Genomic DNA, 12306 nt, shown 5'->3' on the forward strand with positions numbered 1-12306 from the left:
ACTTGTGCCGGCGCCGCCGGCCCCAGGCCGGGGCGTCGTTGGCTGACTTCCTGGTCCTCTGCCTCCGCCCCCGTGACGCGCCCTGGCCTCCAGGGACGTACCCGCGCGGTTGACTTTGCTACCCGTCAAAGCGGGGCGCGCCTTGCTTTTTTAGGGTAGGCACTGTTGAGTCAGAGGCGGACCGGGGCGGATGTGGCTGGCCAGGAGCAGAGGCAGCCACTCACCCGACTGTGTCTTGTGGTCTCGTTTGTCCCCTACCCGGCACTTTTGGACCAAGCACCTCCCTAGCCTCCTGCCTGGTCGCCCTGCCACCATCTGGTTGTTTCCAAAACACACCAAGCTCGGGTCTTGCTCCTCGTCCTTTGCACTGGCTGTTCTGGGGCTGGAAACTTCCTTCCCCAAATCTACTTTTCCACCCCTCATCCCCACGCCCAAATGTCACCCCCTCAGAGTCATGCTTTGGACTTGTTTATTTCTTTAGGGCTCTGGTCCCTATATTTGTGACTACTGTGTGTTTACTGTGGCTCTCCATCAGACTGGGTGTTCCCAAGGGTGAGCACTGTGCCCTGTTCCTCGAATTTGATCTTACAGAAGAGGAAACTAAGATTCCAGAGGGGCAGCTACTGCCTAGAGTCCCTAGTGGTAGCAGAGTTGGGTCTCGAACCCAGGTCTGACCACAGCCCACCCACACCTGCCCAGACCCTTCTTGTTCTTGTGCCCAACCTATCACCCCCAGCCAGGTGGCCCATGGCCTTATCAGAGGCTGCCAGGGCCTGGGCTCTCAGCGGGACCCAGATTAGCCAGGGCCCAGCATCTGCCAAGCACCACGAGCCCAAGGCCTAGAGGGACCTTTCTGATTCTACTTATGTCTGGAACCCTCCCCTCCATCCTGTCCCAGAGGGGTCTCTCTAACCCCAGGATCACACCACTCCCCTCCCCATGGACTGCCCTCCACCCAGTCCATTCGTCCTTTTGGCCTGTGGACCCCCACATTTAAGGAGGAGGCTCACCCCTCCTCACTCTGTAGCCCCAGATAGGTGGCTTCACTTCTCTGAGTCTCCACATCCTACCCTGGTCAGGTTCTGGTGAAGAGTCAGTATGATCATTTACATTACATTGTCTGTATGCAGCGGGTGCTCAGCCTGTGTCCAATGAAGACTGAATGGCCCTCCTCAATCATGTCACCTCCCCTGCTGGACAATGACCCATGGCCCTGCTGGAGCCTGGCCCATAGTCGGTATTCCAGCAAAGCCAGCTGGAAGGATGTCCTGATGACCTGCTGCCTCCCACAGGTCCAGGCTGGGCCATGCATGGTCCCTCTATGGGTGTTAGGTGGGACTGGAGCAGATGTCCTCCAGGAGGTGTCCCTGACTAAGCTCAGGCCCGGGAGCCTACCAGGCTAGGATGGGGATGGGCTCACTTTGATCCTCTACATCCAGTCTGAGACCTTGGGCCAGGTGTCTACCTCCCATGTCATGATGATGAGTGCCCCCCAGCCACGTATAACAGGCAGCAACTGGGTGGGGTCCTGCTTTATTCGAAACTGGCAAGGACCCCTCTCCTGGCTGCTCCGCACCCACTAGGGGTCAGGGGGCCAGTGGAAGCTCCGGGCTCCCCCAGCTCCAATCAAGGAGGAAGCGGGCAATGGCCCACCCCTGCCCTAACTGGTCGTCCGGCCCTGCCCCGTGCCGTCTGCCCGGATGGGCTGGGTGGGGCGGGCTCCAGTCCACTCAGCCCAACTCAGCTTCGGCTCCTTGAACTCCAAGAGGCGCCACTGTACAGGGCTTCCTGGGTGGCATGGAGGTGGTGGCCACACGATGGCCAAGATTGAGGGGTCCGGTGGCAGGTAGGGCTGTCACCCGCAGTCCGAAGGGGCCACGGGTGGCCACCAGCGTGGGGGACTCCAGGCCACCTGGTCCAGGGGGCCAGGGCCAGGCTGGGGAGGAAGGTTTTGTTGGGGCAGGTGTATGGCTTGGGCGATGAGGCCAGGCAAGGCCTGCAGAGAGGTGCCCAACGCATCCAGGCGGCTTTCAAGGGCAGCCAGGCGGGCCTCGAGCTCCTCGTGCTGGGCGTGCAGCTCGGACATGAGGTCGTACATGACATTCTGGGTCTGCCACAGACAGAGAGGGTGGGAGAGAGAGGAGAGGCCAAGTGAGAGACAGGGAGCGATGGACACACAGAGAGACAGCTGACCAGCTCCGGTTAGGTGGGGGCTCACTAAGGAGACCCAAGTGGGGGGCAACTGTGAGGGCATCCCCCAGCCCAGCTGAAGGGAATGGTGGGAGAATAGGCGAGAGAAGAGAAAGGTCTTGAATGCCAGGCTCAGGGCCAGCAGGCCAGGGGATGGTCAAGGGAGGTCCTGAGGCTGAATGGATGTGATCAGAACTCCCATGAGGGGATGAACCAGCCACATGGCCCGTTTAAGCCAGAGGGTGGTCTTGCGTGATTCTGGGACAATGCTGCCCCAGGGCACACTCGAGGGGGAGGAGGCTCAGTTGTGCTTCCCACATTAGACTGGGGAGGAGATAGGGGCCTGGGGGGAGAGGTTACCACCCCAAGGATCTGACCTGGTCACAGACTGGGGAACACGATAGGCACAATTACTGTGACAGCAGGTGGTGGGGCATCCCTGCCATCTCGACTGCTCCCCGCAACCCAGCAAGCAAAGACTGGTTCTGCCACTGTCCAGGTGGGGCCGGGAGTTGCCGGGGCAGCCAGCCAGGCAGGGACAGCCTCGGTGCAGACGCCGCTCTACCCACCAGGTGGCGCTAGAACATCGTTCCGTGTCTGGGCCCAGCTCCGCGCAGAGCAGACCCCTAGGCGACCGCAGCTCACCGCCCGTCAGCCCAGATGGGAGGACTGAAGGGGTGGTACCCCAGCCCCGCCTCGCACCCCAACCTCTTGCTCTGTGGGAGACAGGTCATCCTTCCATACCACAGCTCCTTACCACACTGTACACTCAGCTTCTCCCTTCCAGCCTCCACGCCTTCACCTGGGCGTGCCTTCCACCTGCTACTGGTAGGCCAACCCCACTGGGGATGAACACATGCCTCTGGGCACCTCCTAGGGCCACAGATCCTCACCTCAGCCTGCCTCACAGGGCCACTCAGTCCCCAGGGCTAGAGAGTAACATCTGGTAGCATCCAGCCCTTGGATGGTTCCTTGTGGACCTCTCTGAGGTTTAATTTTTTTTACATTAGAATATACATTTAATTTTTGTTGGAGAGAGACCAATTAAATCAGCAACCTTGGAAAGCATTAAAATTTAATACCGAAAAACATTTTAACCTCGTTAAGTTAAAAAAAATTAGAAACCCTATAATCCAATCCAGTGAAAGACTTACTTCAAAGAAGCCTTTGTTAAATGTCTTTTGAGAGTACATTGCCGTGATTACAAGGATTAAATAACTTAGAAATTCAAATTTGAATCATGTATATTAATGAAGGAAGTGTGATATGGAGAATCCAAAGTATAATGTCTAGTACCTCAGTTTTTCAAGGGTATTTTATATGTATTCATAGCTGTAAATCTCATCTGACATCAAATTAGTTGGCCAAGGATTTCTATATGCTCTTAAGACTATGCTCCTCCTACTCCCAACTGAATGATTCATTCGGGGTTCTAGAGTATTTTTTTCCTCTGTAGTGTTCTCTTCCAAATTAAGTTTATGTGGGTTAATATCAAATTACATTGCATTCTCTTGCTAGTTATAAGGGGGGTGAGTCCAAAATGTGATGAGTTTCAGCAGTAAAATAGAAGAATTCACATTTTCTGAAGGTAATATGAAATTTGGCTCAGATTGATTAATTGATTAGGGATGGAGCCGATTAGCAAAGTTCACACATAAACTATTTATTAAAGGTCAGGAGAGAGTTCAGGATAGTCTGACAAATATTCCGAGAGCTTGCCTAACTGGAGTGGGGTCAGTTGACACCTTCTAACGGATGAATAAATGCAGGGAATAGGTTGGGACTTGGCATTAGAACCAACAAACAGATCCATTTATAACACAAACTGATCTTACAGAACTCTTTGCAATCAACTTTAATCTCCTGAAAGATGTTTAATTGCTATACAAATAAGCTTTCTCCTGATGCTGTAATTTGAATGTCTATCCACAGCAAAAGCCGTTCGTTTTTCTCTTAAATTTTAGAGCTTGTGTGTTGATGACATTCCTAAATGTAAAAATACCACTTCATCAATTTAGCCCACTAATTACTTCTTCTTATTAAAGCGATTTTATTAGCTATTCATTAAAAAATAAAATAGCTGCCAACATTAAAAAGTAAAGATTTTACACTCAGATGTAGATTTCTAGCATCTCTCTAACCATCAAAGCCTCTGGTCACAGTGGACCTCTACAGACAGGGCCGACGTCCCCTGGTGGCTGGTCCCTGCCCACCCTGCATCCCTTGCCTGTGTCACCTGTCTGTACTATGGGCACCAGCACTGTCCCTCCCTCTGTGGCTGGAGATGGGCTCTGTCCTTTCCTGAATACCCACCATCCTCCTCTGAGGGCCAGACCAACCCCTTCTGGCCCAGGCTGCTGCCCCAACCGCGCCCAGCCCTGCTCACCTTAGCCAGATCTGCAAGCGTATTGGTCTGGTCATTCAGCTTCCCTTGCTCAATCTTCACACTCCGGAGCCTGGGGGACAGGTGGTGGACGGGGTTGAATGGAGGCTGCAGTGGGGCCATGGGTCCTTCCTCCAACCACCCCACCCAGAGGCACCCAATGAGATATGCAGTGGGGGATGAGGGGCAAGTTGGAGGTCAGCCCCCTTGCATCCCCCTTCCCTCCTAGCATGCAGGCGGCAGTGGGGCCTGGGGGGCGGTTCAGCCACCACCCACGGTGCCCACATGCACTCACCTCCCCCCCCCAGGAAGAGACTTACTTCTGAGCTCTGGCAGGACCCGGCGGAGCAGAGAGAAATCACAAGGCAATTTTAATCTCAGCACAGCTGGGTGGCATGTGCCCAAACCTTCCCGCTTCCCATGTGTGCCACCCCAGGGCCAGGCTGGGACCCTGGACAGCGGAAGGGCTGCTGCCCTTGCTTGAGGAGGTCTAGCCTCTGAGGGGGCGGGGTCACCCCTCAGGGATGCACTCTCCCTCCAGCAGCGCCTACCCAGCAACTGCAGCTGCCTTCAGCCTGGCAGCTCCACTATATGCCACCCTGTGCCAAGTTCCTGGCCCCGGAGGTGGCGTTTAGTCCAGAAAACTATGCCTGCACCATTTCCCAAGGAGGAAACCAAGGCTCACAGGGGCAAAGCTAGTGCTCACTGGCATCCCAGCACCTGCCACTCAGCTTCCGCCACCTCGGCCCCCTGGACAGCAGCCTATGGGGTGTGGGGGGAGTTGGCCAGTGTGTGTCCTCACCCCTTCTCTCCATCCCTTCTGTAGCTCAACCAGCCCAGGGAGGCCGTTCCAGGTAGGACTCTCCTCCTCACTGGTCCAAACTGAACCCCTGCACGCCCACATGTGATAGATGCTCGGGGAGGCCTCTTGGGGCGCACCCATGCTGGGTGCTGCCAGGACCCCTGGGAGGACCTGGCCCTCAGTCTGGAGAAGTGGAGGTGGATACAGACACCTCCAGTCCCGGAAGTCTGGGGGTGCCCTGGAGAGGAAGCAGAGGCTTGCCAAGGAGTCATTGACATACCTTCCCCATGGAAGTCATTCTTGGCATCTCTGGAACCTTCCTGTTATGGGTTGAATGGTGTCCCCCTTCCCCTAAAAGATACATTGAAGTCCTAACCCCTAGTACTTCAGAACATGACTTTATTTGGAAATAGGGCCTTTGCAGATTTAACCAGGTTAAGATAACTGATGTCCTTATTTTTTTTAAAAAAAGGGAAATTTGGATGCAGACACACATAAGGAGAACATCGTATGAAGATGGATTGGAGCGATGCTCCTATAAGCCAGGGAGCTCCTGAGTCTGCCAAAAGCTAGGAGAGAGGCCTGAACAGATCTAATGCCTTAGAGGGAGAATGGCCCTGTTGACACCCTGATTTCAGACTTCTGGCCACCAGAACAGTGAGATCATAAATTCTGTTTTAAACCACCCAGTTTGTGGTACTTCGTTAAAGTGGCCAGTAGAAATTCATACACTGCTCAAGCCCATGCTGTGTGCCTCAATCCGTCCTCTCTGAGACCATTTCTTCCTTTTCATTGGCTGTTCATACAGTGCTCCCATCGTGGGACCTCTCCAGCTCAAGAAGATGCCGTGGCTCCCGCATACCTGTAGATGGTACTTCTGGTCTCCCTGGCACTGTGCTCATTCCCACCTCCCTACCTTTGCCCAAACTGTGGACACTCCTTGGTATGCCTACCTACCTCTCAGTTTCTCATCCAAATCTCATCTACCCTTCAAGCCCTGGCGCAAACTTGCTTGATTGCATAAGCTGTAATCGTAAGGTCACTTTTTGGTGAGGGGGTACAGGCAGACCTGAGGGTGAGTGAGACAGTGTTGCCCCAGAACAAAGGGACACAGGTGACTCCCAAAGCAGATGCTTTCTCCACAGACCTGGCTCTCCTCAACTCCTACCCTCCCACTTCCCCCAAAGAACCTTCTGGGACATCCCTTGGGGCAAGATCCAGTGCAGGGCCATGCCTGTGTGCCCCATGCCTGACACAGCAGCTGGTGCCGGAAATGTTTGTGGAGTGACCAAATGAACATACAGAGGGTGGTATTATCAACAACAATGCCAGTTCTCATTTTCAGAAAATACTGTGTGGCAGGCAGGGTCCGGTCACCCCAGCTGTGTGTAATCCATGCTCTTCTCCTGGAGAAGAGGCAAGTTGCTATTGTCTCCACTTTACAAATAAGAAAATGAAGCTTGGAGTAGTGGAGTTGCTTGCTCAGGCCCCACAGTTAGGTGACAGAGACCAGATTGGGACCCAGTGGTCAGTAAACATCTGTTGAAGGGTCAAAAAGGAAGGCCTTGGGGTCACGTGAGGAGACAAGACTAACACCTTGGCACAGTGAAGTCAAGTAAGTGGGGTGCCAGTTCCCTGCCCTGCTTTTTAGGTAATATGGAAGCAGAGGCAAGAAGCAGAGGTTTGGGGTGCCATGTGTGCCTGAGTGCTTGCTCCGTGCCAGGGACTGTGCCAGGCATTTCCACACATGATTCCATTTAGATCACCCCACAGTCCTGTGAAGCAGGGACTGTAATCATGAAAAAGTAACCCAATTATAACAGTAAACATAATAAACGCAAATGGACTAAACTCTCTAGCTGAAAGACAAGGATGACAAGGGGCTCAAGGAGACTTTTGGGGTGATGGATCTGTTCCTTATCTTAACTGCAGTGATAGTTTTGTGGGTGTATATCTATGTTAACACTGATCAAATTGTACCCTCTAAAGAGCTGCTTTTGACTGTATGCCAATTATACCTTAATAAATCTGTTCTTTAAAAAGAAGCAAAAGTGATTAAACAGAATTAAAAAATTAAAGTCCAGCTGGCTGAGCTTTCTTTCCCATGGCTGGTCTCTCCATGTCCACACTCCTTTACCCTCTGGTGCCCCAGGAGTTGGGCCACCCCAGCCACACGCTGGGATCTCCCCTGAACAGCTGCCCTGCTCTATGGATCATACCAAGGTCCTCTGTGCTGCCTCTAGCTCTGTTTCCTAGGGCTGACTTCGTTGTCTTCCTGTTGTACTAGTTCAGATCCTAACACTGTTTACCTCACTTTCCGATTCATCAGCCCGTGAGTCTGGCCTGGGAGGTCTTGGGGCAGGGATCTATCTGGCTCACCTAGGGCAGCCAAATTGAGAATGGGGTTTTCCAGGATGTAAGAGATGGGAATGTATTGGCTCATTCTGAAAAATGCCTAAAAACATATTTTTTTCTATTTTAAATCAGGTACCATCTGGCTTAGCTATAATTTATATTTGAGTGCTTGATCCCACAGCATTCGGAGCTGTTTAAATTCTAGACTGGGCACTGTCCCATTCATCCTATATGTGGCCACTAAGCATTGAAATGTGGATGGTCTGAATAAAAACAGGCTGTAAGTGTAAAATACACACCAGGCTTCAAAGATTTGGTACAAAAAAGATTTTCTAAGATATCCTGTTAATTATTTTATATTAATCATATATTAAAATAATATTTTTGATATATTAGAGTAAATTAATATATTAAAATTAATTTCACTTATTTCTTTTCACTTTTTTTTAATGTGACTACTAGGAAAATTTTAATTATATACGTGGCTCACATGATACTTCTAGTGGACAGTGATTGGCATTATGGTCTATAGGCCAAATCTGGACAGCTGCTTCTTTTGGAAAATGACATTAGAGCATAGTCACACCTATTCATCTTTGCTGTCTTCCTGCTTTAACAGCAGAGTTCAGTAGAGAGTGACAGATACTTTTTGGCCCACAAAGCCTGAAATAATTAATATCTGGTCCTTTACAGAAAAAGTTTGCCAGCTCTGGCTGCACACTGGACTTACCTGAGGAACTTAAACTTGAACTCAGGCTGCACCCTAGATGCTACTGTAACTGGTGCTGGGCATGGCCCATGGGGTTTTAAAAAGTGCAGCCCCCCCCACCCCCACCCCCAGTGACCTCAATGAGCAGCCAAGGACGGGGACCACTTGATTTAATAATTCTCAGGACAAAAGGACAACAGAGGAAATTAAGTCACTTCTAATTACCCAACATGATCACATGAATCAGGCCACAAATTTAATTTTGAGCTTCCTGGAAGCCAATGCAAAAAGGGAACATTACTTCAGTGTCCAAGGGGAAACTCATTTTGGCTATTCCAGAGAATAAAATATGCTCCTTGCCACTTATGTTGGGTGGTTTGCATGATTTGCCAGAGGTGATTGTCTTGGACAAGTGCTGGGCCCATCACCTGCCTCCCTCTGTCCACCCCACCATTCCACTCAGCACAGAAGCTGCAAGCCACCACCAACTGACCACCCAGCATGGGAATGGCCATGAAGAGGCCATGATGAGCTGCCTGGCCTGGTCTGTGGCCTCCTCCCAGCAGGGGCCATGGCTGCCTCCACGCCAGGCGGACACAGAAACGCGAGCGGGAAAGGTGCTGGACTTACTGATGGATGGCTTGGAGGAACTTACGCTGGTGTTTCCGAACCCGGGCGTGGTCTGGCTTCTTCACCAGCCTGGTATGTTTGTAGATGAGCCACGTCTCCCTGAGAACGTTAGCAGCGGCGTTTTTTACCTGAAGCCAGAGAAAGAACAGTTCCTTAGGGTGGGCACAAAACCACAGAAGGCTCTGAACACTTCTGGAAACCTCCAGAAACTCCTGAATATGCCCCCTGGGGTCCTGAGACTGTAAGGCAGGGCCGTTTTCACATGTCCACATCTGTGCTGTGTGTGTAAGTGTGTTTCTGCCTAATACACATCACTCACCATGGGCCAGACCCTTTCTATATACCTTGCAAATGTTAACTCAGGAACTCTACACACACTGGTATTTCTCTTATTTTAGACATGGGGAAACAGAGGCACAGAGAGGCTGACCTGCTGAGGTCACACAGCTTGTAAGTTCCACCTGGCTGCCTGGTCACAGAACCCCTGCCTCTTGCTGAATGGCTCATGGCTGGGCTGCCACTCAATACAGAAGTGGACGCCTGTGGCCATCGCCATGTCTTATGCATGGCTCATGAATGTCCACATGGTGGCATAGCCCAGGGCAGTATGGGCACGCATAGGCAGCACAGTGGCCCACGGGCACATGAGCATCCTGACATGGGTAGAAGTCAGGTGGAGAGGGTCTGCCTTTGACGATTAGGAAGCAAGGTGGCTGTGATGGGGGCTGGTGTCCTTACCCGCTTGGTGAGCTGAGTGTCCATCATGAAATTGTGCACGTGTTTCTCTGCCTTGGTGAGTTCCAATTTCCGGGCCACCACGGCGACCACGAGCGCTGTGCAGCCGGCCCCCTGCATTAGAGGGCAAGGGGTCACATCAGGGTCCACCTCCTATGAGTCCTGGGTTGTAAGTAGGACACCCTCCCTCCTCCAGGAAGCCTGCCTGATTGCTTCCTAACCTTTACCCTCCACGCCCACAGGGTGGGCATATCCTACCTGCTGAGTTCATTGACTGCCAACCCCACTTGCTTAATATACATCAAACATCCAGGGAGCCTGTGCCACAGATTAGTTCATTTGATCCCCAACATCCCCAGGAGGTAGGGCCACTCATCCCCATTGGGCAGAGGGGGAAAGTGAGGCTCGGGGATAGGAAAGGGGACAAGAAACAGGTGGGATCTGCATGAACATGTGGGACTGATGCCCATGGAGGTGGGAGAATTTGGAAGCATTTCCATCAAGGTTTTGGGGTCTGGATGATGAGGGCAGAGACCTAGCTGACATGTTGCTGACCAGTAAGGAGGATTCAGCTGGACGGTCAGAAGGGTGGCAAGAAAGAAGGGTCAGGCCAGCTGTCTGCGGTAGGGTACTTGCAGGAAGGAAGAGGCAAAGTATAGGTTCCAGGATGTGGGGGAGTAAAGGGCAGGGACGTCTCCCTAATGATGGGCTCACTGCTCTTAGCAACTGCCCTCCCCAGTATGCCCTGAGTGGCAGCCAGTCCCCTGGCTAGGGAAGGAGGCCAGAGAGGACTTGCTTGTCCACATGTGGGCTGCTTGAGAGACAGAAAGGCAGGAGTGAGGACCCAAGGTGGAGGGCAAGGCTGAGAGGTAGGGACGGGGGGAGTGGGCAGCAAAAAGTGACACAGGAGGAGGGAGGGGAGAGGGAGGTTCTGTCAGTGAGAATTAGGAGCCAGGGACCCCAGGACATCCTGGTGTCATCAGCTGCAGGAGTGGCTGGGAAGCAGGTGGCGGGGGCCAGTGAGGGGGGCTGTAAGGCTCTCTCTGGCAACTCTCCTGTCCGCTGCTTCCTCCTGCGGCTGCTGCCTGTAGGATGGAAGGAAGGAAGAGATCCAGGCTTGGCCCCTGGGGGCCAAGGTAGTGGCTAGTTTTTCTTACTGATGGAAGGAAACATTTATGGGAAGGGTGGGCAATGGCTGGGGACACTGTTGGACCAGCTGGGGTGGGGTGGATGCAAAGTTGCCCCCTGAGGAAACCCCATCATGTATTCCTGGCCAGGATGAAGGTCTTGGGAGGACTTGAAAGTTCATGTTCAAAAAAACCCTGTCAACCAGGGCCAAGAAACAGACTACCTCCGTGTGGAATACTATGCAGCCTGGAAAAGGACTGGCCAATGACTCTGCACAACAGCACAGATGCCACGTTCAGCAAAAGACATGAAATTCAGAGGAGGCCATGCTGGGATGCCTTGAAGTTCAAGAATGAGCAAATATGTGCTTTATAAGTGTCTGGAAGGGGGTGAGTCCATGGGCAGTGACTGGGTGGGGACACACTTGGGCAACGATGAGGGATGGGACAACAGAAGAATTAGAAACGGAAAGTGGGACTACAGTTAATAATTGGGTGTTGAATTTTGCTAAGAGGGTAGATTTTAAGTGTTATCACAACAGAAAGGAAGCGGTAACTAGCTGGGCTGATGGATACGTTAATTACCCAGATTGTGGTGATTGTTTCACAATGTTTACGTACATCACATCATCAAGTTGCACACCTTAAATATGAGTAATTTTTAACTGTCAATTATACCTCAACAAAGCTGGAAAAAATTTTTTAAATAAAAACATTTTTTTTAAAAGAAGAAGAAGAAAAAAAAAAACAAAAAACAGAGAGTGGCTAAAAAAGACCAAGGTATGACTTCATGTGATACCAGGCTGTGTGGTGACAGCAAACAGCAAGACACATCCCTGGGTGTAAACACTCCTGCACGTCCCAGGGTTGAGGGCAGGGAGTGAGCTGCAGGCTAAGCACAGAAGCAGTTTTCTGGAAGGAGGTTTATCCAGGAGAAGAGAACTTGGCTTTTCTGTTTTGCTGTGGGTTTTCTGGGTTTAAAGCCATCATCTTATCTGAGTGTTTTTCTTTATTCATTTGTAAAGTTCATTTGCTGGGGGTGGGGACAGGGGGAGTGGACTGTGGCCAATCTTACTAGTTTTTTCCCCTTCTATTCTTGCAAAATAACATAAGCAAATATGCAGAATGCCTTTTAACAAAGAGGGGCCGTGACAGCTTGGCCAGGAGACGGTCATGGACCCCCAGGTGGTATCCAAATAGGAGGGGACAAGAGATAAAGAGGGTAGAGAGCCATAGACCTCAGGAGAGGGTGACAATGGAGGATGGTCTACCTGCAGTGAAGGGGGCTGGGCTGAGCCCCAGAAAGATAGTCCCTCCCTCTGCAGAAGGGAAACCATGGTGGGCACGGCATCGTACTTTTGCAAGAACAAACATA

At 51.7% G+C, this 12306-nt stretch overlaps 1 protein-coding gene across 7 annotated transcripts in view; it reads right to left on the minus strand.

Annotated features, from left to right (window-relative positions):
• Positions 1-1646: 1646 nt before the first annotated feature.
• Positions 1647-12306, minus strand: part of KCNN1 (potassium calcium-activated channel subfamily N member 1) — a 29104-nt gene continuing 18444 nt past the window's right edge. For 2 of the 7 annotated variants that reach the window (XM_031689426.2, XM_072946966.1), the window contains exons 6-9: positions 9808-9918; positions 9070-9197; positions 4577-4646; positions 1647-2110 (exon numbers count right to left, since the gene is read on the minus strand). In XM_031689426.2, the coding sequence (XP_031545286.2) occupies positions 1856-2110; positions 4577-4646; positions 9070-9197; positions 9808-9918 (564 nt within the window). In that variant the 3' untranslated portion in view covers positions 1647-1855. Of the gene's footprint in view, positions 2111-4098; positions 4177-4576; positions 4647-5655; positions 5727-9069; positions 9198-9807; positions 9919-12306 lie in introns of those variants that run through there. The other 5 variants (XM_072946970.1, XM_072946971.1, XR_012062993.1 and 2 more) reach the window with 5 other exon arrangements.

This window comes from Vicugna pacos, chromosome 22 (assembly GCF_048564905.1).
Source record: "Vicugna pacos chromosome 22, VicPac4, whole genome shotgun sequence".
Classification (NCBI taxonomy): Eukaryota; Metazoa; Chordata; class Mammalia; order Artiodactyla; family Camelidae; genus Vicugna; species Vicugna pacos.